This window comes from Numenius arquata, chromosome 3 (genome assembly GCF_964106895.1).
Source record: "Numenius arquata chromosome 3, bNumArq3.hap1.1, whole genome shotgun sequence".
Classification (NCBI taxonomy): Eukaryota; Metazoa; Chordata; class Aves; order Charadriiformes; family Scolopacidae; genus Numenius; species Numenius arquata.
In genome coordinates this window covers 13,538,726-13,564,433 of record NC_133578.1, presented here as the reverse complement: position 1 = coordinate 13,564,433, position 25,708 = coordinate 13,538,726, and the positions used below count along the sequence as shown (strand labels likewise).

At 45.3% G+C, this 25,708-nt stretch overlaps 1 protein-coding gene and 1 non-coding gene across 10 annotated transcripts in view; one reads left to right on the top strand and one right to left on the bottom strand.

Moving 5' to 3' along the window:
- CLASP1 (cytoplasmic linker associated protein 1) overlaps positions 1-25,708 on the bottom strand; it is a 165,723-nt gene that overhangs the window by 118,873 nt on the left and 21,142 nt on the right. For all 9 annotated transcript variants that reach the window (XM_074145941.1, XM_074145943.1, XM_074145948.1 and 6 more), the window contains exons 2-7: positions 10,165-10,243; positions 9,841-9,944; positions 9,261-9,352; positions 9,098-9,173; positions 6,209-6,306; positions 5,456-5,523 (exon numbers count right to left, since the gene is read on the bottom strand). In XM_074145941.1, the coding sequence (XP_074002042.1) occupies positions 5,456-5,523; positions 6,209-6,306; positions 9,098-9,173; positions 9,261-9,352; positions 9,841-9,944; positions 10,165-10,243 (517 nt within the window). The remainder of the gene's footprint in view (positions 1-5,455; positions 5,524-6,208; positions 6,307-9,097; positions 9,174-9,260; positions 9,353-9,840; positions 9,945-10,164; positions 10,244-25,708) is intronic.
- On the top strand, positions 11,393-11,510 carry LOC141463584 (U4atac minor spliceosomal RNA). The gene has a single exon (XR_012463234.1). It is a non-coding gene; the product is annotated as a U4atac minor spliceosomal RNA (small nuclear RNA).

Below are 25,708 nucleotides of genomic sequence, written 5' to 3'. Positions count from 1 at the left end.
AAAAGGAGGGTTTACATCAAAGAATGTCACATTATCATACTGCAACGATAAAGAGCATAAAAAACACACCGCAACATTTTGATTACTAATAGCTTTGTTTTGGGTCATGGTTTCCTATCAGCTGTATCTCTCAGTAGATCATTTATTTCATTCTAATCTGTCCCGAACCTTGACTATAAAGTCCAGCCCAGGTCCAATCCAAAGTCAATTGAAATCCACGGAAAAACCGTATACGCTTCGTGTTCAAGTCCTTTCAGACCTAATACCAAGAAAACCCGTGCAGCATAAATTTCTTGGAGTGTCTGTTTATATATGCCTCTCTCTGCATCACATCCAACTAAAGATCATCGCACAATGCCATGCGAAGACAGCAGCTGACTAGCTGGCAATTATTGGCTCTTTCATGCTGAAAATGTATTTGTCCCAGGGGAATAAGGCATCTGCATAATTAGCAAAAGCAGTTACACAAAAAATAATTAGCTTGCTGAAAGCCCAAAGGGGGAAAAACTATAATTTTTGCTTCAAGAGGCTGACTAATTATATGCCAAATAACAAAACAGAGATGCACTGAGAATCATCGAGAAATCCAACGTGGATTTTAACTTCACATTCTAGCTATAAGGGCTGCTGCCTAGCAACAAGCAGCATACTTCAGCATGCCAAACCTCCCTCTGACTTAATGAAACACCTCATATTACTATGCAAACCTCCCCCACCCCACTACGCATTTGATTCTCGTATTACTACATGATAAAAACAAAGCCTAGCCATAAAAAAATATGCAAGCAATTCAAGATTAACACAAAGAAGCACTAATGGACCACAGTATAGAAAGGTAAGTAAGTATAAAACATATGAATTATTTTCATGGACTTAAAATTCCCATTCTGATTAGAGCTGATTCATTAGATTTATTCATGGGATCAGAAAATGCCCTATTATTTTAAGCACTTTTTGTAGTAGACTGAGATTTCTGTTCAGTCATGTCTTGGGAACCATTAGTTAAGAAATCTTTAACAACTTACAGCATACTCGCTGATTTCCAAATTATTCCTGATACACAAATAATGCTGCTGCAATTGCTTTCTTTTACTTGAATCCCCAGTGAGCTGGTAGAGGAAACTTATCCCAAACAGTAGTCTCAGAGCTAAGAGACCAGTTTTAGTCATTGTTCTTCTTTGACCAGTTCTTTTGCCATATTTCACCACTTCAGAAGCCACAGTTGCTTTCCCACCTGCCCAGTACTACTATATTCTGCAATAAGTCAAGTTTGACAACCGCTTTCAAGTCTTGTTGTAATTAGCACAACCCCAGGGCTCAGTTACGAGTGACACTGCTCTTGGTTACCCACCTGAGCTACCCACCACACAAGTATGGATTCACCACATTCACTCAGAAGACCACATTAAAAAAAAAAAAGTAAGACTTTATGTTTGCTAGCGAGCCGGGGAAGCCATGATATCTCTTCAGTTAATCTTTCCATTTCAGAGGCATGTGTTAACCCTAAACAACAGAAAGCCCTTCCCCAAGGGGCGAAGAGGGTTACTTTTCAGCTGGGTCCTTTCTGCAGCCGGTATGAACCCAACTCGGGGAGCAGCTCAGGGCAGAAAACCCATTGCGAGGGAGGTGACGCTGCTCCTTCCGCAGTGCCATTTTACGCTGACAAGGGTCCACACAGACCACAGTCTGCAAGCATTTGCCAGCCTGCCCTCCCAAAACCTCCGGGACACTCATGCAGCCTGCGTAAGGCTAGAAATAGCACACACTAGCTACAGAGAGGGACTAACACGAGCTTTTAAGATGGCACAACTCCACCGTATTGCCTGAAGTCATCTGATCCAGGCCACAGAACATGAAGGTTAAAGCATTGGTACTGTGTTGACCACCATTACAGGCAGTGCCTGGCGGTGTTACAGTCTAAAAGGAGTGATATTAATGGTAACAGACAGTCATCCCCCATAATCAATACCAGGCTCTGGCAGACTCGAAAGAATAACAAGACTGAGACAGATACTTCCTGAGAAAGGCAAATCTTTCACATGTGCAATATTTTTATCATCATCTTTCCTGCTGATGTTGACAGCTGCTTAAAGTGTCACCTTTGTTCAAAAGCTGCAGGAGGCGTCAGGGACACAAAAAACCTGACAAACTTAGCTTGTCTTCAGGCCATAATAAACTTGTGACCATGGGTGAAGATAAGCCTCCGCCACTGGCTTATACAACCTCAAAAAGATAAACTGGAAGTTGCACAGAGCTGCTGACATACTAGATATGGTGAGCATGAGCACATACACTGTATTCGTGCTGGGCTTGGAGGGTGAGGCAGGAGCAACAAACCAGCCTACAGCACTATGGGAAACTGAACCCTCCCTCAAATTCGCCAAAAAATATATTAATAACTAGTGTTATTATTATTAGCTTCATAAATGAGAAATATTTTTAAATTAACTCATACAACTACAGACTTTCTTGTTAGGGAAGATGAAAAGGTGCACAGCAGTGGGAGATCCCTATCCTTTCCATACCTTGGTCTCTGAAGTCCAGCAAAGAGCAACAAGGATGATTCAAGGATTGGAGCATCTCCCTTATGAATAAAGGCTGAGAGAGCTGGGACTCTTTAGCCTGGAGAAGAGAAGGCTGAGGGGAGACCTTATCAATGCTTACAAGTATCTGAAGGGTGGGATGAAGGAGGAGGGAGCCAGACTCTTTTCAGTGGTTGCCAGTGAGAGGACGAGGGGCAACGGGCACAAGCTGGAACATGGGAGGTTCCACTCAAATATGAGAAAAAAACTTCTTTACAGCGAGGGTGACAGAGCCCTGGAACAGGCTGCCCAGAGAGGTTGTGGAGTCCCCTTCTTTGGAGATTTTCAAGACCTGCCTGGATGCAGTCCTGAGTAACATGCTCTGACATGCTCTGGGCAATCCTGCTTCGGCAGGGCAGTTGGGCTAGGTGATCTTTGTGGTCCCTTCCAACTCTAAAAATCCAGTGAAATTCAGTGACCCTGTAACACTCCTCCATTCTGTCCAGCTCCCTTTCCCCCAGGTTACTTTTCAGTCACAATGCCCACACAGGAGCTTCAACAGAGGAGAAACATGTTACACAGGCTCTGGGGACTGCATCCAGTCACAGCGCAAGGACAGCGAGACATCAGCAGATCAGGTTAAGCAGAGTGGGGAAGACAGGAGCACTTGGGTGTGGAAGCAGAAAAAGCCTGTCAATGAAGTCAAGGACAGGAGATAGGGTGTGTAAGGTTCTCAGGCACTGTACATGCAAGTTAAATCTTCAAATTTATTGAAACGGTGACAGAGGAAAGGGTATTAAAGGAAAAAAATAATTCTCAGTGAAGCCTAAAACTAGCAGACCTAATACACATAGATGCTTTACTTGCACTTACAGGGAAAAGAAAAATGTTCCTAACGAATCCTTTCTTAGGAATTTTAGAAGAGATGATTTGCTTTCTTAGAAAGAGATGGCACTCTATGAATTGTCAGCCCTGAAGAGGTTATCCCTATTGTCCCATCTTGCTCCTTTTGATATCTTCAGTGGTGCCAGCAGCCTTGAATCACACCACAGCATGCACTGGGATGCTCAGTCTAGGGATCAGAACCGCCTCTCAGAAGCCAAAGATTCACAAGTGATGTCTCTGGTACTATTCTGGGACATATACACGCAAAAATGACTGTAGAGATAAATTCATTTTGCAAATTTAAGATAACTAGTTTCTTGCTCTTAATTGATGTTTATTCTTATGTGTCTCATCTATATCATACTAAATACTCTTCTAATCAGTTGTGACACATCCGATTTTCTAAGATCACCTTCATTTGGATTAGAAAAAACCCTCTATAAATTTAGCTTAGATTTAACTAGGGGCACATTAAGTTCCAAAATCTTTCCTCCTCCCACTGAAGAAGAAAGCCAATAGAAATCCCACCCACAGTCATCATCCCACCACAGCTTTTGTTTAACATCTCCACGTAGCAACACATCTCACCACAGAGCACAAGCTTGCCTCCTTGACCTCCAGACAACAGCAATCTGCAGAGTACAACGATGCATCAAATTAACTTTTTCCTTTTTGAAAATCCCTATTACACCACTACTAGCAAAATAAACAAACAAACAAAAGCTACCCTAGCCTAGCCAAGTGAAAAGCAGAAAAAGTTGGGTCTGCAGTAAGCCTGTTTCAGTTTGAGCTAGGCTGTCACAATGCCTGGAGGTTGTAAACCTTAAGATGTTTGCTAAGGGATTAGATACTTACTTCCCTCTTTTTAAGAAAGTACAAAGGTATTTGTTTCTCAACTGCACTTTTTTTGCCACTGTAAACCTCAGTTACTTATGCAGTTGATATTTTCCCACATTATGCAAAAGCACAGTTTTAACCCATTCCATCAGAGGAACCCACACTAGGTCTTCAGCATTCCTAGATGTACAAGAGAATCACATCACGTTTCAGATCACATATCCAATATATAACATCAGAACTTTCAAATAAGCCCATTTTATATTTTCCTGCAGGGATGAAGTTTACTCTATTTTAAAATGGGTACAGCAAGAAGAATAGCATCTAGAAGTGAAAAAGATATTTTTTCCAATTTAAAAGAGCAGATATCTCTCTGCTATCCTTGCTTCTAAGAGCATGGTGGGAAATATTGAGGACATCACTTCTCCCGCTCTCGGCCTTGCAGAGGGTGTGACCTTGATAGGAACCCACAGCACCGAACCCAAGTTCTTCATCTCTGCTCTGCTTGGCTGTCGGCAGAAAGACTAATCCCCTCACCAGTAATACTCTCAAAAATCTATGCCTAAAAATGAATGATACTTATTAAAAATACTTCCTGGCTCATAAGCTCATCTATAAGAAAAGCAGTAATAAGCATTTGTTTTTAAAGCAAGCAAAATACTCTTCTCAGACAAGGAAAAACAGAATTAAGGCTCTGATAAGGGCTTTGACTATCAGTTATAAATATACAAGGTACACACACTTAGGAGCTGCAAAATACAATCCGTAAACAATATAAGTTAAAAATGGAACACTGCTACACTAATATGTATACTTTCTCTGCTATTTAGGGCATTAAACTGAAAAGGCTTCTTCTCTTCAATTACTATTTAATTTGCCTTATGAGCAATTTAAACAAAGATGCACATGGACTTGAAAACAGAAGATATAATTTCCTAATGACACTCAAGAGGAAAAGAAGGACAAGCTCCAACACCACTTTCTGGTCTTGAAACTTAAGCTTCATTCTCCTTCTGATACTACCAGGAAGACAGAGCAGACCAACTAAACATCAATTTATTTTCTGCAAAACCTATGTGTGTATTTCTGAATGATCACCCAATACTTCTCTTCCCCAACAGAAGGAATCCTTGCTCTATGTCCATTTGAATGCCCCACCAATTGAAAACTGCTAAAAACACTAAAAAGAGAATGCAAGTACTTCTACTCACCACCTGAACTCTGGATCATGTTTCCAGATTTTTGGACCTCGTCGAATTTTGTAAAAATTACATTCAACCTGTTTGAAAGTTAAAAAAATACACCATGAACAATTGAATTCAATTTTTAGGATTCTTTTAATTTAAGATGTTATAGGATAAACTTTGCTTCACTCAGGTCATTGAGAGCACTGGCAAAAGTGTCCGTGTGGAGGGAAATTATTTTAAAATTAAAGAAAAAAGAATCAAAATATACAAAGGCTGATAAGGAAAACTGAAAAGCAACTGATATTACAGAGAAGTAAGAGATACAATTGGAAATACATTACTGAAGATGACATGTCTAACTGTAGATGCATTTCCAGTTCATTACTCCTTTGCCTGTTCTAACTATTTGCAGAGATGCCATATAAACAACAGCTTCACACATTTGTTTTTAGCCTTAACACTTTTTTCCCCGTTCATGTCACAGGTCCCATGGAGCAGAAGATCTTTATCACATCCCATTATCTGTTAACTACACATCTGTAATAATTTTATTGGTTTTCCAAAGACACTGCGGCATACTTGGGCAAAGGTACAGGAACCACATTAAGTGCAACCTGAGTGTTTGTAGAAGTTAAAAAAAAACAAGCAAACCACAAAACCCCCTGATCCCAGGAAAAGGTTTACTCATGCAGCTCCTGATTCCTTCTAAAGGAAGGCAGGCAAGGCAACAAAAAGCTGCCCAAAAATAGTGAAGACATAAGGACATTTTTAACTTACCGAGATTGGGGTAATCCTTTTTTACTGAGATCAGCCCTTACACGTTCACCAACATGTCTATAAATTTCCACAAGGCTGTTTATTGCTGCATCTCGAACCTGAATGTGAGATATGAGAGAAATCAATCATCTTTATAATTTGAATAGATAAATCCCTGCCCTACGTTGGAGAAAGAAATTTGCATGTTTCTCAGCAACAACAGTTGCCACTATACACGTTACCACGGAGTTCATGAAGGAGCTTCCGTCCCTGCATTTCAGATATTAACAGTATCAGCAGGTGTAATTTAATTGAAAAGGCAATCAAGATATAAGACGAAAGGTTTCATACACAGGGAGCTCAGCTGCCTTTGCCAAACTCCACCCATTGTGTGCAACAGGTACATTTACTGAATAAAAAAAAGCGAGAGAGACATAAATAACATACGAGGAATATACGGTCTATAAAACAAATGGTTTTTTAATGCTCTCTTAAAAACTTACGTTTCTGTGTTGATAACAAAATACAGGAGGAGAAAGAGGAGTAATCAATCACCCGACTCATCATGAATTTTGCATGTTTTCCAGACTGATTTGCAAGAAATTGCTGAGCACATCCTTCTCTTTACGCAACGGAAGAGCCACAAATGTGATTATAGTGTCACCTTTCTGTACTGAACCCCCTTCCTCCATCAGCCACAGCAGGCGCAGCAGGTAAGCTATCTGCTCTGCCTACAGAAATACCTATGGACTCATGCACTACTGCTTCGCAGAAGATGGCCAGCTACCCAAGCACCTCCACACATCAGGACTAGACACAGGATATTTTGTGGGCACAAGCTAGAATCACCTACAGGTGGGAGTCAAAAGGCAGACACGTGTGCCCTGCTTCCAAGCCAAAAAAAAAGACTAACGCTTGTCTCACACTCATCTTGCCCTGTTCTCCTGCTCCACAGCCTTCCCATCCAGGAGGTCACCACTACTTTCTGAACTGATACCTTCACTCATGCAGCCCTTACTCAGGTTCTTGCCTCTCTTCTCTCTGCTCATCAGCCCTATATGCCACCATCCAGGATTTCTGGGCACAGCTCCGGGGGCCTCTGGTGTCACCAATTTCTGGGTACGCAGACCCTAACCCAGCCTCACTCTCCGCCTCCGACAGCCAGGGAGGAGAGGTGGCAGCGCCTGCAGCTCTGCCCACAGTGAGACAGGACACGGCAACAAGCTCTGCCATACCTCTCCAGCCGCAACATGCAGTGCAGATGACTGTGGAGGTCCTCACTGAGTGATCTAGAAGGATTGCCTGTGTGTGTAAAGTTAATCAGAGGAACAGGGTAAATCCCATATTGGGTAAGGCAGGGAGCCCCTACTATCATACTTGGTTTAGTCTACCACAGCAATAACAAAGCTTTAACATTCGATTTGCTTTTTGCGAAAATAGTCATAGTCTAATTATTGTTGTCATACCAGACGCTCACTGGATTATACAATTACATTAGTTGAAAACAACAAAAACACTCTTTCTGAAGAGGGCAGTAACAGAAGAGCTTCCACGCTCACAACAAAAGGCAAAAACATTGCACTTGACCTGGATCTGTATTTCTCCATCATCTCTCACCAAGAGAGGGCAGCATTGACCGAGCATCAGGTCTCCCAGAGCCCAGGAGAAGGCACTCGTGGGGCAGAAGCAGCCCTAAGGGAGCCTTGGTTCAGTCAGGAGCCACTTTGATTTGTATCTGATCAGTTCAGGCATGGACTTTCTGGGGATGAGGAACCAACCAGACCCAGGAGAAGGCGCAAGACATCAGTCTCATTGCCTCCTGCAGCTGGGTACTGGGATAACAAGCTGTGCCAGGCACATGGAAGATGAGGGAAAACACATCTCAGTGTCCTCATCAACTTTCTGATTCTTTCAACAGCCCACCAGCGGCAGGACCGCGGTAGGTGTCTGTGCAACAAGTCCAAGTCCTAAACCCAGCATCCCCTTGAAGAGTAACATCTTGCTCAGTCACAGCTCAGAACTACAAAAGACCCTGAACATTCAATTTCCTTAGAAATTTCTGGGCGTAACAGGTTTACCCCCTGCATTGGCACAAGCAGCAAGGGAAGGCTGCTTCACACTCCGTCCTCCTGACAGCCACGGGAATGTGCCCAACTCCCCAGAGCCAACGTAAACCCGTTCCCCAGTTGGCCACCCCATGCTTCCTTCCAGTGAAACACCCACTCCAGACCAGATCACCCACGCTGGAGGGCAACAGAACAGTACGCATGTTACATGACAAAGTTTGAATGCTGCTTCCCCACCGCCCTCTTCTCTCCAACCTCACATAAGTGCATCTAATTTCAGGTTAGGTTCTGCCCAGGGCAGGACAAAAAGCATGAAGAAGTGACAGATTTTTTTCGGCATGTATTTTCATTTGGCTTGCATCGCTGGTTTAAGTTTCCTATACAGCTTGCCTTCCCTCCACCCCTTATTCAGAATCTCCCCGTACAACTTCTGGCAGCGCACATGGTCAGGCTGTCCGACTGGTCCCATCTGCTCTCCCTGCCCAGACTGGTTCTCCCCTAAAGCTGACGGGTGCTGCACCGAGCCCAGAGGGACTCTGCAGCTTCCCCTGCGTTCGGACTGTAACACACAGGAGTTCCCTCCCACAAAGGTCTCCTGCTCTGTTCATCTCGCCTGCAGATTCACGTTGTTCTGTTGAAACCCTTGCGGTAATTGATATGCTGGTTTAGGCATACTTCAAATCACACCTCTTCAAAACCAGCCAAGGGCTCTTAATGAACAGCATTGTTCAGAGTTCGCCACCAGCAGCACAATTAGCTAATTTACCAGATGGAACACAGAGTCCCGCTTACCGACAAGGCAATCAGCACAACCTTCAGACATGACTCGCAGCAAAAAGCTCACCTGGCTGTTTGGATCTCCAAGTAAGTTACATATATGTGGCACTATCTTACTCAGTGTTAAACTCTGAGCTCCAGATCTGGGAATAAAGAACAACAGAGCACGGGTGTGAGTCACAGAGCAGGCTTGTGTACGTAACGTAGGTTTGCAGGAGGTTCTGACTTACGCATTGAGTGTTGCAATAAGGCAGAGGCAAATCCCTTCTCTTGTCCGAAAATTCTTGTGTTTGAATCCTCCTAGCATCCTGTCCCACACGTACTGTGGAAGACAGAAAAGAAGGTGAGACAGGAAAAAAAGGAGGTGGGAGAAGAGACAGATTCTTTCTTCCAGTAGACATACACCGTAACATCTCTGGAGCTTAAATGTAAGCTTCACATTCATCCAAGCAGAACAGGACAAGAAGTAGAAAGGCATTTTTAGATATGACTATTTCTTTGCTCTGTGCTGAATTCACAGTAACTCCCCACTAGCTAAAATGATGCCTTTACTTACAGAAAGCAAGTACGTCCCAAGCACCCAGAAAACTGCTTTGACATCCACCCATCCCATCCTTGGGAAAATCCACTGACACTTGCACTCCCATGTGTATCCTGACATACAACAGCATCCTCAGATGAAGCAAATATCTTGTAACAAGGCGTAAGGAGATGAAACCATTTCAGACAGAACCACAAGAGAAAATCCTGTCTGACAGAAGAAAGTTCTCCTTTTCAGGCACACACACCGCAAAGGGCTGTCGAGCGTACCTGAGGGTTAGCAGCTTGTTCCATGATTTTTAGCAGCAAGGTCTGATCCTGCTCCCTCACCGAGTCTTTAGAGTCTCCCAGTCTATCAAGTAAACTCGGCAGCACTGAGGAAAGAAAACAGGAACATCCAAATCCCTCAGAAGAAAACTGTCACGGTCCCTCTGCTCTCCCCCCTGTCTGATGGAGGGATGAGCCTGAAACCACCAAGAGCCTCCCGAGAGCTTTACTGGGAAGAAGGGTTTGTGTGTACAGCACACAGAGGGAACCCTACCAAAGCAATGGTGACAACCCCCACCTCACACACAGACCCCCCCTGTCCCTTACCTGTGCCAATCTGGGCCTTGAAGCGATCTTGTAAGCGGGACACCAGCGCTGAAAGGATGTCAATCCCCAGGAGAACCACCTGCAAGCAGAGGGCAGACAGTGTTTTAGTGGGCAGTCCTTGACCCCCGGCCTTGGCCAACGCACCCGGAGGTGGAAGCGCCGGCGCTCACTCCCCGGGGAGGAGGGCCCTTTCCCACCCACGCCACTGGCACCGCTCGGTTGGGTGACAGGGCTGCACAGATACACACCGCTCAACCTTGCACAGCTCCTGACAGACAAGCCAAGTGGTTTACAAAACAGAAAAGCACCAAATTATTGCTCCCTGTGACATTTACAAGCCAAAATTCCCTGCCAAGAACTTGGCAGAGCCAACAACTGTAATTGCCGCTCAATGCTCAATTTATACATATACATGTGCAACATACACATACCTTATGCAAAACAATTTCAGTATTTGCTGTAACTAACAGTTCTAATTAATTGTAATTATTACTCTTGTAATTAGAAAACGGTGTGTGCTAACAGCTGCCTAATTATTCACTTGCAGACATCAAACCCAATGCTTCCATGACGTAAGTGAAACCTGGGCAAGGGTGCTTTGTTTGAGAAAAGCTTCAGGAATTAACTCCATTCAATAACAGTACAAAAAAAAATAAATACATCACGTATTGAATATACTGTGCAGCTTGTATACTAAATACACGGCAAGACCCTATAGATCATAAGAATTCTGTGTAAGAGAGCTTTCTGCAGGTTTTTAGTGAGGCGCTGAGGTTAGTAACCCCAGAAGTGTTACGGACAGCCAGGATTCCGAGAAGGTGACACTAGGGCTGTCACAGCGCAGCGGGCGGCGAACACCCCACACATACCTGTACCTATGTATCTACATATATATACACATACATATACAGCTGCGCGGACGCGGCTGATGGCGGGGTGGCCGGCAGGGGGCGCGCTCGGTCGCCGCCCGGCGCGGCTGGCCCGCCCCCTATGCAAATAAGGGCCTGGATGGCGCAGAGCACTCTGGGTAGCGCCGTCACAGTCGACAAACAGGCTTAAAACGGAGCCGGGGGACGCGACGGAACCACCGCTCCCCGTGCCCCGCCCCGGCGGAGCGCGCCCCCGAGCCGGCCGGCGGGGCAGCGGGTCGGCCGCCGCGTCGCCCCTCGCCGGTACCGAGGCCGCGGTGAGCTCTCCCCTAGCGGCGGTGCGCCATAACAGCCGCTTAACCGTCCTTATCTGGGGGTTGCGCGGCTGCTCGATGAACGCGTGGTGAGGGCAGCACTGCTAACGCCTTAGAACAACACACCGGCGCCCGCTTCGTGCGCGGCGCAATTTTTGGAACCTCGCACCGCGGCGAGTGCCCGGCGCGTTCCCCGCAACGGCCGCTCGCGGCTACCCACTTACACCCGCTCCAGCCAACACCGGCACCGCTCAGCGCCGCGCAGCGGAACTGTGCGCGGGTCTGTCTGTCCGTCCCCCTCCTCTTAGGTGACCTGCCGCCTCTGCTGCACCACTCTCTGTGCCAATACCCCGGCTGCGCACCCGCATAGGGACCAGGTCATTCGTTCCACAGCCCCTGGGCTCCTCCTATGGATTCACACTGCTTCCTAACACAAGCACCCGGATCCAAACCTCTCCCGTCATACCGCTTCACCGCGGTTTTCTCCCACCACAGTCACAGAGCCTTCAACCGTGCCATTTTTTTAATTCAACATCATTTGCAGCGTGCCAACAAGACCTAGAATCTATTCAAGTGCCAAGGGAGAATTTTCCTCGTGCTTCTATAAGCCGTGTTTCGTTTTCACATTCTTCTTGCCCGCTGGATTTAACCTACCATTGACACACGCTCACCCAGCTCCAGAGCCAGCTGCCTTAAGCCCTGTGTCTCTGCCCGCTCGGCTCCTCCCGGCTGGGTACGGCAAGAGGATGGACGGGCTTTGGGTCCTTGTTAGCCCAGAAATGCTTTTAAGAGAAGTCACTGGGCCTGTGAATGCCGGGCATCATTCACAGCTGTCTGACCAGAGTCCCATCACAGCAGCATCCCGCCTGCAATTACCAACGTGTGCCCCGGGGATAAATCGGATCCCGGGAGAGGAAGGGATCCATCTCCTCTTCAAACTGCCTGCGAGCCAGGAAGAGCCGGGGGAACTCATGGCTCAGACATGAAAGGAAACACACGCACAGTGCAAACACAGCCAGTTACCCTGCAGTTCACCCCCGGGATGAGATGGGGAGGATGAGCTAAGCCTCCCAAGACTTTTTGCTGTTGTGCTTATAGAAATGGAGAGCTAATTAGCACAATGATTACAGTGGTGGCTTGGGCAGCTATTGAGGAAAAAAACTGCTGGGAGGTGACCAAGTGTTGTTCCCTTCCATGCTGGATTCATTTATCAACCCTGATGCGCCATCTGCCTCTGAAACTGCTGAAGGTCAGAGGTGGAAAGTTAAAATCGCATATGGATTGAGTTCCAATGGGTCCGTTAAAGAGACGGATAAAAGGAAAACCCAGGGCATGATCAGCAAATGAAGAATGAATTGAATTCCAGCCCTTGTTGCATCGGATTGACTGCACTGAAGAGCCCACCCCGGTTTACCGCTGAAGCGGTTACTGAAGCTCTGCCTGAATTAACACACACGGATGACCAGGAGGAACTTCAGGAGCAGCGAGACTGTCACACAGGTCCGGGGCAGTGATGGGCCCTCTCAGCAGCCGCCCCGTTGCTGTGATCTTGCAGCACAGCCCTTGCCAGGGAAGCCAGCCGGCGGGCACCGCTCCACACCAAGGCACGGGAAGGGCAGCTCTCCACACGAAATTCCAGATAACGCTGCAATGCTGACAGCTACCGAGCTATTCCAGGCCTTTACATCAGCACGGGTCTTGCTTCATACTCCAAGCAAGGTAGGACTCAACTCACCAGTATCTCTAGGAGCACCGAGGCCCCCCCCAGCCCTTAGCTGAGAAAATATCGGGTCAGCAGCCGCTGCTTTCAGCCCCCTACTTTACACAGCCCCCCAAAAGAGTGATCTTGCGTCTCCCAAACCCACTGCAGAGAGGCACAGTGGCACAGCCCCAGCTCTGCCACTTTGCTTATTTGACTCCGGACGTTCCCCAAGACAGTCAATAAAGCAATTTGTGCCATCCAGTATTCAGCTCAATTGGCATCTGCTGCTGCTTTATAATGTCTCAGAGTACTTTCCAGAGGCCCTAAGGGATGTCAGCAAGCCCTTCTCCCGGCTCCCTCCAACGACAGGTCTCAAGGCACCATCATTCCTAGTAAACAAGGCTCTTATTAGTTCCCGGGATGCAACACAGCCTTTCCCAATACAGAAAACATGTTTGTTTGTTTTGGGTTTTGGTTTTTTTAAGGGGTCATAAAAAACTTACTTCAAAGAACTCAAAGCATCTGTCCTTTAATACCTGGGTGGTGTTGAAAGGCCTGCAGGCAGCTCCACGTATCAGAGAGCAGACAGCCTACCATCATCTTGTTCTAACAGTAAACGCTCAGCAAGCGTGGCAGACAAATAAATGCATCCAACACAGCTTAAAAACAAGACACACCTAAATGCACTCCCATAAAAGGGCGAAAAAGCAAGCTCCATGATCCAGCACCAGCTGATCCCAGCACAAAGTGACCAGAGCGAATCACAGCCTTGGGCTACCCCAACAGCCTGCACTAACACGGCAGCTCTGGACTGTAATGGGGAAAAGATGAGCTCTTCCCTCCACTCTCTGCACCATGCCACATGCGGCAGAGATGTAGTGGCTAATGCATGGACTTTCATCCCATGTCTCCTGCAGGGAATCAGCAACAGGCTGAGCAGCACATCCCATGGGCTGGTTTCACTCCAAAGGCTCCCCTGCTGGACTTTCCACACCTGGCTGCTTAGGACCCAAATGGGAACGCTGGTGGTACAATTTCTATCCCAGCTGTGCCACCATCTTGCTTCATGTCAGTTTCCTCATCTCCAACACTGTGGTGACATCTTTTGGCTGTCTCATTTTGGAGTCCGTCTATAAAGTCTTTCTTGGAGGATGGGAGGGAAGCGGAGAAGGACAAACTTCTAAATCTCAAAGCGAGGGGAAAAAAACTGTAGGAGAATTCAACCAGGTTTTTTGAATACTTGCTTAGAGAATCTTTTGGATTCATAAAAACACAGAAAAGCACTTGCATATATTAAGTTTACTTAAAGTATGTGTGAAAAAGGAGAACACTTCAGGACACATCAAGAAGCCTGAGACAAGCACCGATGTCCCACCTCACCGACTGATGATGAATGCTGCTGCTGGGACCAGTTCTAATGCCTCAAGACATGAAGCATCCACCACAACTGAACTGGGCACCCAAGACCAAGCAAGAGGTGAAGTTAGCAGACATCTGCAGATTTAGTTTTGAAGTCAGGTATGTATTTTGGGTCAGGACAGATAATAGAACTCCCAGCAGACAGACAAACAAAGCTTATGAAATGCTGACTGCTGTATTCCACCTGCGCACGAGTCACCTCATCCTGCACGCATCCACCATGGACTCCTCCATCCTTCTTCTGCTGTCCCAGTAGTTAACATTTCGTGTTCCAAGGCAGGATCACATCTGCCCCCAACGATCGTCCCAACCCAACGATCCTAGTACAGACACAGGTTGTATGAGCTATTCTGTACAACACAATTTGCAAAACCAACACCAGCAGAGAAGACAGCAGCAGTAGCACAACTGGTTTTACTGGCATGACTACAAGCTGTGGTCAAAGAGCTGAACAGGAGGAAGACTTGAAATAGTTATTCTTGGGTTCCTTCTGCAGATCCATGAGATACAGTCACAGACACCACCTTCAAAATCCACAAAAATTTTAGATGCTGGCCCATTGATTTGCCATTCAATACAGCAATGTCTCAAGAGACCAGCTGCTCGGTTTAGATATGTAAGTTTTTCCATTGGAACACGGACCACAGTCCCTTGGAATGACCTCCCAGAGAAAAAAAAAAATACCCCTTTTATTTTCTCATCTACAGACAGATTTCTAAATCTGTGAGATTTAGAAAATTTAACTAGTTAATGAGGGAATTTGCTCTGTTTGGAAATTTAATCTCATCATGACTTTCCTTCTGTTGTAAGATACTGATGAGAGCCCAGACATCTGCTTTGAATTTGGAACAGCAGCTACAGAAACCTTTCAGAGTGTTTTTCTGCACTCTTATACAACTGATCAGTTATTCTGCCCAGAACAGGGAATTACGCTGGGCATACTGGTAATACTGGTAATACTGGGCATACTGGCATCAAACACAGACAGTACCTACAGCTGAACAGTCACAGTGGGTCAGGAACATCCCCGGCACTTTGTCCTTTCCTAGCAGGGAGGCCAGATCCTGTACACTGGAAAATATCAGCACCAAGGGGCTCCTTACAGCACAGCACACAAATGCTCAGCAAATCAGACCAGCAGCACATTTAACAGACCTGGCAGGATTTAAACCAAGCAGCTTTCACCTCTACATCCCTTTTCCCGGTCTCTCCCACCGCCTTTTCTCCTCTCCCAGCAGTACATCTAGAGATGCCTCACTCTTCCTTCTCTGCTGTGAATCCATCCCCTGCTGCCCATGAAGATGGCTCATGACCACCACCCTCTCTAAAGGCAGCAAAGCCCAGGCAGCTCATGCCACTGTCTCTGCCATGCCACTGTCTCTGCCATGCCACTGTCTCAAAGGAAAATCCAGGAGATATTGACTGCCCTGTGCATCTCCACCCAGACATGTTCCCGAATCTCCACTACTTGTGGTCTCTCCTCAGTCCTACGCTCTGTTCAACATCATCCTGCAGGTTGAACCCCTCCATGCCAAGACCACCCTGTGCTCCTGTGGCCATACCAACCCTGCAGTGACTCTCCTTTACTTACTGATGACAGCCAGTACTAAACCAGAGTCCCCACACTACAGTCCCAACCATTTGAGCCTCTGGCAAGCATCTCATTTGTACGCCACAAGGAGCAACACAACTTCCCACAGGTCTTCTGGACTGGAAGAGCAGGGAGAACTGCAATCAGCCCATCTCCTTAATCCCCCACTGCTCTAACATAATAGAGCTCAGAGCACATCTCAGCACTTTCAAACTACTGCTTGTAAAAAAACTATCAAGAAGAAGCATCTGTGAATTAAGGACCACCACTCACCCCAAAATTCAGGGGACCAGCTTATTTGATGCAGCACTGTGGGACAGTGAGCAAGGACAGTAAAGCCTGGGACAAGCGACAGCCTGCCAGGGCTCACTGATGGACATGGCTGAACCAAAACACCCAATGAAACCACCAGCACTTGTAAAGTGAGCAAAAACCTGGTTAAAGTTCTCCTTCATTGACAGACCCAGGAACAGATGAGCAACTCAGTAAATAACGCACAGCTCTAGACTGAAATAAATCCCAGAAGGACTAAGGTCATTTAAATGTTTGGAGGGAATTTGAACAACTACTGTTAGGAGACAAGGGCACCTTTCTTATGCAAAAGCAAAACACCCCAACAACTATTTCCTGGATCTCGTAAAAAAAGCCAACAAAAATTCAGTTGCCTCCTGATGTAAGAGCTAGAGACTTAGTAGAACATATGAGAAATTCAAAGCAATTCAAGGAAATGCACCACAGAACAAGAAGTTATTACTACAGAAATTCCACAAAGAAAAATGGGGGGGATGCTCAAAAGAATATGATCATTCTGAAATGTGGACATCTGCTTCCAGGAGAGCTGTCAAGTATGTCCTAGGTGAAGCAGCTGGAGCAAGTCAGCCCCTAGCCACACTGTTCCCTGCCTGTGCTCGGTGGAATTGAAGGGGCAGAGTTCCCAAGAGTAACAAATTCACCCTCTTTAGCAAAGATTCTGCATTGGTCCTTGAGTGGTTGCACATATCCATGATGAGGAGCAGCATGTAACCAACCGCTGGGTTCTGCCCAAAGAACACAGAGGGAATCACAAGCTGCAGAGTCACTGCTGTGGAGCACAGGTAGCTTTTTAGCCTGAGCAAGGTCAAAGCTCCAGACAGCACAGCAGGTAAATCACTACTGACACAAACTACAGTCTGTGCTCAGTCTCCAGGGAAGCAGCACTGGTGAAAATACACCAGGAGACCTTGCAGTTGAAGGTAGAGTCCCAATTTAAATCACACTTTCCTGGCTCAATTACCCCAAATGCTGCTGGAAACCAGCAGCAGCAAACGTGAAAACAGCAAACATGTTCAGGAAGGTAGTCCTGGTTTTTGCAGGACCTTACAGGTACTGATATCTGCATGGCAGTACTCAATGCTTAGTATCTTCACATAAAAGAAATCAGAATAAAACACCTGCAGTACTGCTATTGCCTTTGGTTCCTCACCACAAAGCAGTTAAATATCTTAGTCACAAGCACTGCCACTATTCTGTACGTTTCCATTGCCCCCAGCTGAGCACTTACACTTACAGCCAGGTCCCCAGCCAGTAAGGAAAAATGGATGTAGCACCACGAGCACAGATGAGATCATGCCTGCGTGCATCAGCTGGGGATCAGGCCCACCACATCCTTGAATGAGCTTGTAGCTTTGGTGACAAGTTGCATCTCAGGAGCTCAAGGCAAAATGAAGCATCATAGAATGAGTGCTAGGATCTCTTACAGAAAAGCAACAAGAATATGTCAGGGAAAGGAAAAAAGCCATTACAACACCCTGCTTTGTTTTTCATGGGAAAACTGAAAGCCTTTATTATAGCAACTAGTAAATTGCTTGTGTAGCGATGTGCCTTATTAACAGACCAGGTTGGTTTACCTAATAAAATTGTTTTCCCCTCCATTAGAGGCAAAAGCCTGCTACAGTACGTGGAGAAAGCAAGAAATCACCCTGGCAATCTGCCTTTAGGTAGAACTATATTAGTTGTGGCACCTCAAAGCTCCCAGCACAGAAGCGCTGACCACAATGCCATCTCTAACACCTACAGGAATAGAAAGTGCTCAGCACATTTTAAAACCGAAACAGAAGTGCTTCTGAGGGTTTAGACAGCATCTGGAAAAAACAAGGCAAACACACAACATAACAGATAATAACCCACAGTCCTCTCTGCTCCCTTAGGAGAATAGCGAGAATTGTGAGGATGCTCAAATATCCAGCTACCTCCCTTGACCACTAGTTTCCACACTTCTGACCACATGCACTTCCAGATTAAACCATTTAATACAAGCTTTTACGAGGAACAGCAATCCTGTGAAGCAGTGATGACAGGCCACATGGACAGCCTCATGAGGAGGGCATCAAAGAGGTGCAAACACAGCCAAGACCCACTAGCTGCTGGTCATGTGAAAAAAAGCCGGGGACCTCTCAGGGAGGCTGAGCAGCCACGGCGGTTCAGAGTTTACAGAAGCTGACTTGAGTAAGGTGGAGGGTAGTTACCACATGCTGACATCTCTTGCTAGATCACAGCTAATGAAGTTTTTTTTCTTGCCTTGTTTGGGAACAAAAGAACACATGCAATTAAGAGTGCAATAGCATTTTCAGTAGCCGCAGCCTTTGCAAAACTCTGGAAACACCCTAAGACCTGAAGCTTCCACAGCAGCTCCCAGCCCTGCACAGTCAGACTGCCTGCTCAGCATCTACCATACGCTCCTACATCCTTGAGTAGAGTCTCCAGACATAATCCACAACAGCCTAATAGTACAGATAAAAACTCAACCGAGAAAAGGAAAAGAAAGGCTCACGGAATCAGAACCTTGAAGGCTCCAGGGAGACCTTACAGGAGCCTTCCAGTACCTAACGGAGGCCTAGAGGAGAGATAGGGAGGGAGTCTTTATTGCGGAGTGTAGTGACAGGCTGAGAGCTGGGGTTGTTCAGCCTGGAGAAGAGAAGGCACCAGGGAGACCTCATAGCAGCCTTCCAATATCCGAAGGGAGCCTACAGGAGAGCCGGAGAGGGACTCTTTGTCAGGAGATGTAGTGACAGGACAAGGGGTAATGGTTTTAAATTAGAAGAGGGGAGATTTAGATTAGATAGTAGGAGGAAATTCTTTACTGTGAGGGTGGTGAAGCACTGGAACAGGTTGCCCAGGGAAGTTGTGGATGCCCCATCCCTGGAAGTGTTTAAGGCCAGGCTGGATGGGGCTTTGAGCAACCTGCTCTAGTGGGAGGTGTCCCTGCCCATGGCAGGGGAGTTGGAACTCGATGATCTTTAAGGTCCCTTCCAATCCAAACCATTCTATGATTCTATGATAAAATACCTTTGTTTGCTGCAGGAAGAAGAAAAGACAATAGCCCAAGTGAGGAGATGGATGCTAGGTAGAGAAAGGGGCCGCAGGTGGCAGAAGGGAATGCTCCCTCCATGGAGGGAAGCATCACTTCCGGAGGAATTCTATTCCTGCAAGGCTGCTTCTTTAGCCCACGGAAATCTTTTCACCCAGAGAAAACTACAAGAGCTGAAGCTCTGACCAACCGACCACATGGAAAGCCTTTAACAACCTCTTAACACAAGGGCAATAGCTTCTACATCTTGCCTAAATTCTAAATTCCAGCTTCAGTAATTACAAAATATCTGCCTGGAAATCCCTCTCAGTTTCTGCCTGAAGAGTCCTTTCTTCACTTCTGCTGGAAAATGCTGCTAGCACTATGGTGCTCTAACAGCCAAGCAAAGAGGCAACTGATTTTGTAGCTGGAGAGTGCAGTTGGAAGCAAAGATGAAAGTCAGACTACATTTAATCACTGGAAGAAGGAGACTGCTTATGTTCTTCTTACTTGCAAGACAACATAAGTTTGCAGCCAAAGAAAATCACCTCTCGATGGAGATAACCTCACCCAATGGGTTGTGTTTAAGACAAAGCCGGGTGTCCCAGCAGCACACACAGCAGCTCACACAAACATGAGAATCCAAGCAAAGCTTCCCACAAAAAAAAAAACAAACCACCAAACACCATGTTCTTGCAGCATGTCCTCCAGATCTTCAGACAAGTTTTAGATATGATAGGCCCAACAAGTGCTGTTCATAATTCAGGCACAGCTCTTCCAGTGTCCAGCAACACAAGAGGAGATAATTTTAAAGCCTTGTGTGACAAAACTAAAATATGGGGTTTCAAGAGATTTCAGAACAGAGTTGGACCCTCATACATGAAGGAAATAGCCATATGTGCTGAGAGGCGCAAATAAACCAGCCTCTGGGACTAAGCAGCAGCATTTTCAAGTATAGAGGATCTCTCAAGAAACGTTGCCCTTTCTCTGCTGAACCTACACCTTCTGCTCCCATCCCCTTAGGCCAGGTGAAGCTGCAGTGACCCATGTGGTGTTGGCAAGCACTACCCTCAAGGGAAGTCTTCAGCAGTAAGTCACAACATCTTCCTACACAAATCAGCGTTGAAGAGGAGACAGTGCATTTCCAACACCTTTCTGACCCATTCAGGAAAGCCCAGAGGATGACCCTTAGATGCACTGGTCAAAATACTTCTCAGCCTCACCTACCCCAGTGAGGGGTGCACCTGAGCTAGATCTAATTCAGTAGCCACAAGACCTAGCACAGCCCATACAGCAAATGTGCTGCTTCCCACTGCTTACTATCCAGTACTGTCAAGACAGGTCAGGGAAGACAGAGCTACGGGTTTAAGCTGTTGACTATATCAGTTTCTTCTTTTATCATTCTCTCTTAGTTCCCCCCCGCCAAGGTACAGTTAAATGCTCTTTTTCACTGCCTGCCTGCTTAAGGGGAAAGCTTCCAGAGGTTTACTATCAGTGTTATACCAGTGACTCCAGCTGAAACCAGGACCCCAGAAAACCAAGTGCCACAGAAACACAGGAAGGAACAGTCCCAGTCCCGTCCTGCTCACCTGAGTGTGCCTATGCAGGTAAAACCAGACCTCACATCAGCAGAAAGGCACCAGTGCCCATCTGCAAGCTGTGCAGCTGTCACCGTGCTCTCTGCTTGAGCCACTGTGTCATCCTGCAAGGGGCCAGGGACATTTGACTAAGAAGTGACACAACTGGCCCAGGCCCGGCACCCTGCAGACCTCTCTACACAGCTTCCAGCTCAGCAGCTCCATCCAACACCAGTCTGTAACCCATGCAAGCCTCTTGCAACTCCAGCTCTCCCAGCTCTTAGCACATTTCTTGATCAATTCAGGCATAATTTTTAATATCTTTAAACTTCTGGCAAGTAAATATCTTTCAAGAATTTGACCTATTTGGTCTAGGAAACAGCAATAAGAATGAAAAAAAGATTCTGTCCGAGCCCATTTAAAAGCTAATGCTAACTTTGAGGGCAATGCTTTCCACATGTTCCAGAACTAAACCCCACATGCCACAACACACAGGAAATAAGCATTATTCTTCTTCCTAAATATGTTCCTCTCCTCAACTCCTTTTGACCTAAGTGTCTGTCCCTTTGCCTTTTTGTCTGTCATCATTGAGATCTGGAGCAACAGCTGAAGCATCACTAACTGAGCTCTCACAAGAGAATAAAACATCTGTTTTCCTCCCTCAGGCTGAAAACAGACGCCTTTTTTTCAGTTGTTTCCAACAGATACTCAATTATGACAGCATAGTGAAGCACAATGCATCTAAATTAGGGCACACCCTTGGACCACATTGGTGCACGGCACACGGTCAGAAACCCAAAAAGGTTTTGCAGTCTCGGGCAAGCTACCTATCCATAAGTATCATAAGTTGTCACCACGGGACAGCTGTTCAACAAAATCTGCCTGGCAAGAGTTATACTGGCTATTGTAGTCCTGTTGGAAACACACTGCTACATAAAACTCGTGCAATTGGTACCCGTGGAAGCCCAGGCACAGACAGACCCAGACGAGCAGCCTGGCAATAGCTGGTTCAAGATCCAACCTGAGACACAAGGGTGGGCTGACACTGGTAAGACTCAGCTCAACCAGTACTCATGCTGTGTCTGTTCCTGTGGCTGAAGCACTTCAGTCTCCAGAGCTGTTGAACTGGTAAGACAGAGAAAACAAAAGAAAAAAAAAAAAAAACACACCAATACACAAACACCCCAAGGGAAGAGAAGGGAATTCTTCATCCTGAATTGCTTGAAGGATCCAGCATTTTCTTAAGGGAAAAGAACAAGCCATCTCAGCAGCTGATAGCACAAATGGAAAAACAATTGGGAAATTATAGGAACAACATACATTTTGGCTTCTGTATCCAGCTCCAGAAACACATTTAAAAACGTCAGGCAAATAGTTCCTATCGATGCTCTAGCACCGCAGCTACACAAACAAGTACCCCCCACATTAGAGGCTTCCACAAATTCTTGTGGACTAAATCAAGAAAGGAATTAATTAAATGTTCAACTAAACCATTAGTTCTTGGATTAATTATCTTAAATGGAACTCTTAAGAAACTGGAATACATCAGAGGAACAGAAGCTATATATGTAACACAAGAAGCCACTCAGTTCAGTGCAGGCCACACAAACAGCTGACACCCTGGGAAAGCACAGCCAGATGAAGCAGGTACCTCCTGCACAGGCTCTACTCATCTTTCACAATATTTTTACCACATCCTTCTCTCCTTCAACTTCCATCATTATTTTCGACACAGCAAAGTGTAAGCTGAATCAAGCGTTTAAATAGCCAATTTGATCGTGATTTTAGATGATCGGTTGCCTTGCTTTGCAATTCAGTTAATTTTCTCAAAGAGGTTTGTTCTCACTGGACACTTGTTAAGAACAACAGCTTTCTAGCTTTCTGCTGAACAGGATACACTATATATTTATGTAAGCAGTTAACAGCATAGCATATCTTTATAAAAATGTAAAAATTTAAAGACACTTAATATAGATTATTAAGAGAGGCTGGGCCATGCTTCAGGGGGAGGGAAGGTGTTTTTTCACCCCAACAGTGCAGAAACTTGAAGCAACGCTGAAAAGCAACTTTGAAGAATAAATGCTACCTGCTGGATATGAGTTACATTTCACCTCAGAAGGGGAAGGGAAAAACAACTTTACAAATTGCTCTTTCTAAAAAACAAAAAACCATTGGTTTTTAACTTAAAAAAAAAATATGTAGAAATATTTGTAATTTGCCCAAGGAAGAGACTCAGTTGTTCCTTGTTAACACAGGCAGGTTCAAAGGTGATTTTTTTTTTTTTTTAAGATTTTTTGTTTTTGTCTCTAAGATTGTAAGGGTGGCTTGGTGGAATTTTCTAAAGCAGAAATTATATGCCATCTTAAACCAAAATCAGCAGCACCAATACCTCTAAAAATGTGCCCTTCACATCTTTGAAGCCTCTTCATTCTAAGCCATCTCATTTCTTTTTATTCATACAAGTTGGAAGTTATGCAAGCCTCCCTGCTCCTGTAACTTCAGAAGTGCCTTCTTGACTTCGGTTTGGAATAGCTGCAAAGTGCCCCATCAGTATTAAGCAACATCTTTAATGCAGTAGGAAAAGCATGGTAATTCTGAGAACCCCCAGAACCAAAGCCAAATGTCTTGTGAATTCTGAAATGAGATAGACACAGTGCTGGACAAGACACTCTGCCATTGCTAACCCGAAGTGAAGAGGATGCTGCATTGTTTCCTCCCATCCAGCCCTACCACACATTCTGCATGGGGTTAAAAGACACAATCACTCCTTAACCTTTAGCATAAGAATAGGCCTTGCCAATAAAATCAGGTTAGAAGGGGGCTCCAAAGACCAACTAGTTCAACACAATCTCCACCCCACTGCTCAAAATTAGGTCAGATTGGTCACACTGCTATAAAGCATTTTTGTTTTACTTGGTTCTTAACATTAAGGTCTTCAGCTGTTGTTGACTTCAAAGGTTCATTAAAACTTGAAACACTTTTATATATTCTAGTTAGACACAGCCCTGTTAATTCATGAATTGATTTAATAAGCTTATGTGCCACCACCAATAAGACCTTGCTGGCAGACTGTGAAACAGCAACACTGATTTTATTTTTTTATTCCTTCTCTAGGGACAGTAGTATAAGCCATGCAACAATTTGCAGCCCCCACAGATCCCAGTTACATGATCTGATCTTTGACTTCAACAGGGTTGCATGCAAATATAAAGGACCTGAGACATGGATCAGGCAGCAAGATCAGCATGCACGTATATTAAGTTCAAATACTGCCAGCCATAGCAGGGGGGTTGGAACTCGATAATCTCCAGAGGCCCCTTCCAACCCGAACCATTCCATGATTCTATGAATTGGTACACTCTTTTCAGCAAAGAACTGGCATCGGGCTTTTGGTTTATTTATCTAAGAAGTTTTGTTTAACTTGACATCATCTGATAAAAGTAAAAAGTTCAAAGTCACACACAGATAGGCTCCAATTACTATTCCTTTCTCTATCAGTCTGTGTCAACAGCAACTTTGTTCAGGAAGGAGGAGGGATTGCTGCAGGCAAGTCTCTCGCAGTCTACGGCACAGAGGCTATTTCAGAAGAACAGGAGACGGTTTCACAGATAGTAACCATGTCAGACTAGAAAACATTTAGAGAAAGAGGAGTTAAGATACAGTGATGCCCAAGGATAACACCAAGAAATGTAACATGCTTTCCTGATAACACAGCTTGTGGTGCAGGTTAGAGATCAAGTGGCTGCTTTTTGTTCAACGCAGATGTTGTAACAGAAGTCCACCAGATCTTTTGCTGTATCTTCTACAAAATGACCACTGTCCGATTAGGAAGGGGGTCCAGGTATAGCTATGCTGCTTCTTGCCTTTCTCTTGTAGGCTAATAGCACTTTGCTGCACCCTAGCAAGTCAGGAAATACAAACTAGAGCTTTCATATCCTCACGTGCAACTACAGAGCATTATTACTATCATAAACTTGTCACGCTGAGGTCTAGCAGTACCGTCTGTATGTTGGAAAGTAGTATTATTTGGCTACTTCATATACATCTGCCTGCAGTGTTGGGACTGAGCCAGCATGCCGTCCAGTTACAAATGAAGTTTAGCCTAAGATCTATACATACAGACACACACACAAAAAAAAAAATCCATGCAGAGTTACTCACACGCTCACATCGCCATTTAAAGAGATTTCTCCTCTCTCATTCAAAGGACTTGATTATTTTTTTTTGAAAGCACACATATACATTCTGTTCCTTGTCTTCAAATTCATACATCAAAGAAGATGCCAAAAACAGAAAGTAATGTGGAAGCAAAGCACAGATTCTTCATTAACTCTTGCTTTAAAGAGAAGAACTGCAAGAGATTTGCAGGCCCTGCACTGTTTTTTGATGCATCTTGACTTTTTAATCAACCCAAGGTAAGGAGCTCAGATTTGCTGCTACAGGCCAGATTCTGACCCATCAGACCAGCATAAAGACAGAATCTGAAGCCAGCTGTCTGCACTCACATCACGCTCCCCCGAAACAGAACAAGGGAATCAGCAGTCACTGAATGTTTCTTATCTTTTGATGACTTAATTCAGATCTTACAGATCACCTAAATTGTATTAGGTCAGGAAAAACAACTCCAGAAACGGAGTTTTTTTTAGCTAATAAGCTACTTCAGTTTACTAGGTAGATCGTATGCTCTGTAAAGAGTTGCCCAATTATGTGCTGACCTTACATATGTCTTGATGGTTTAAGTGACTCA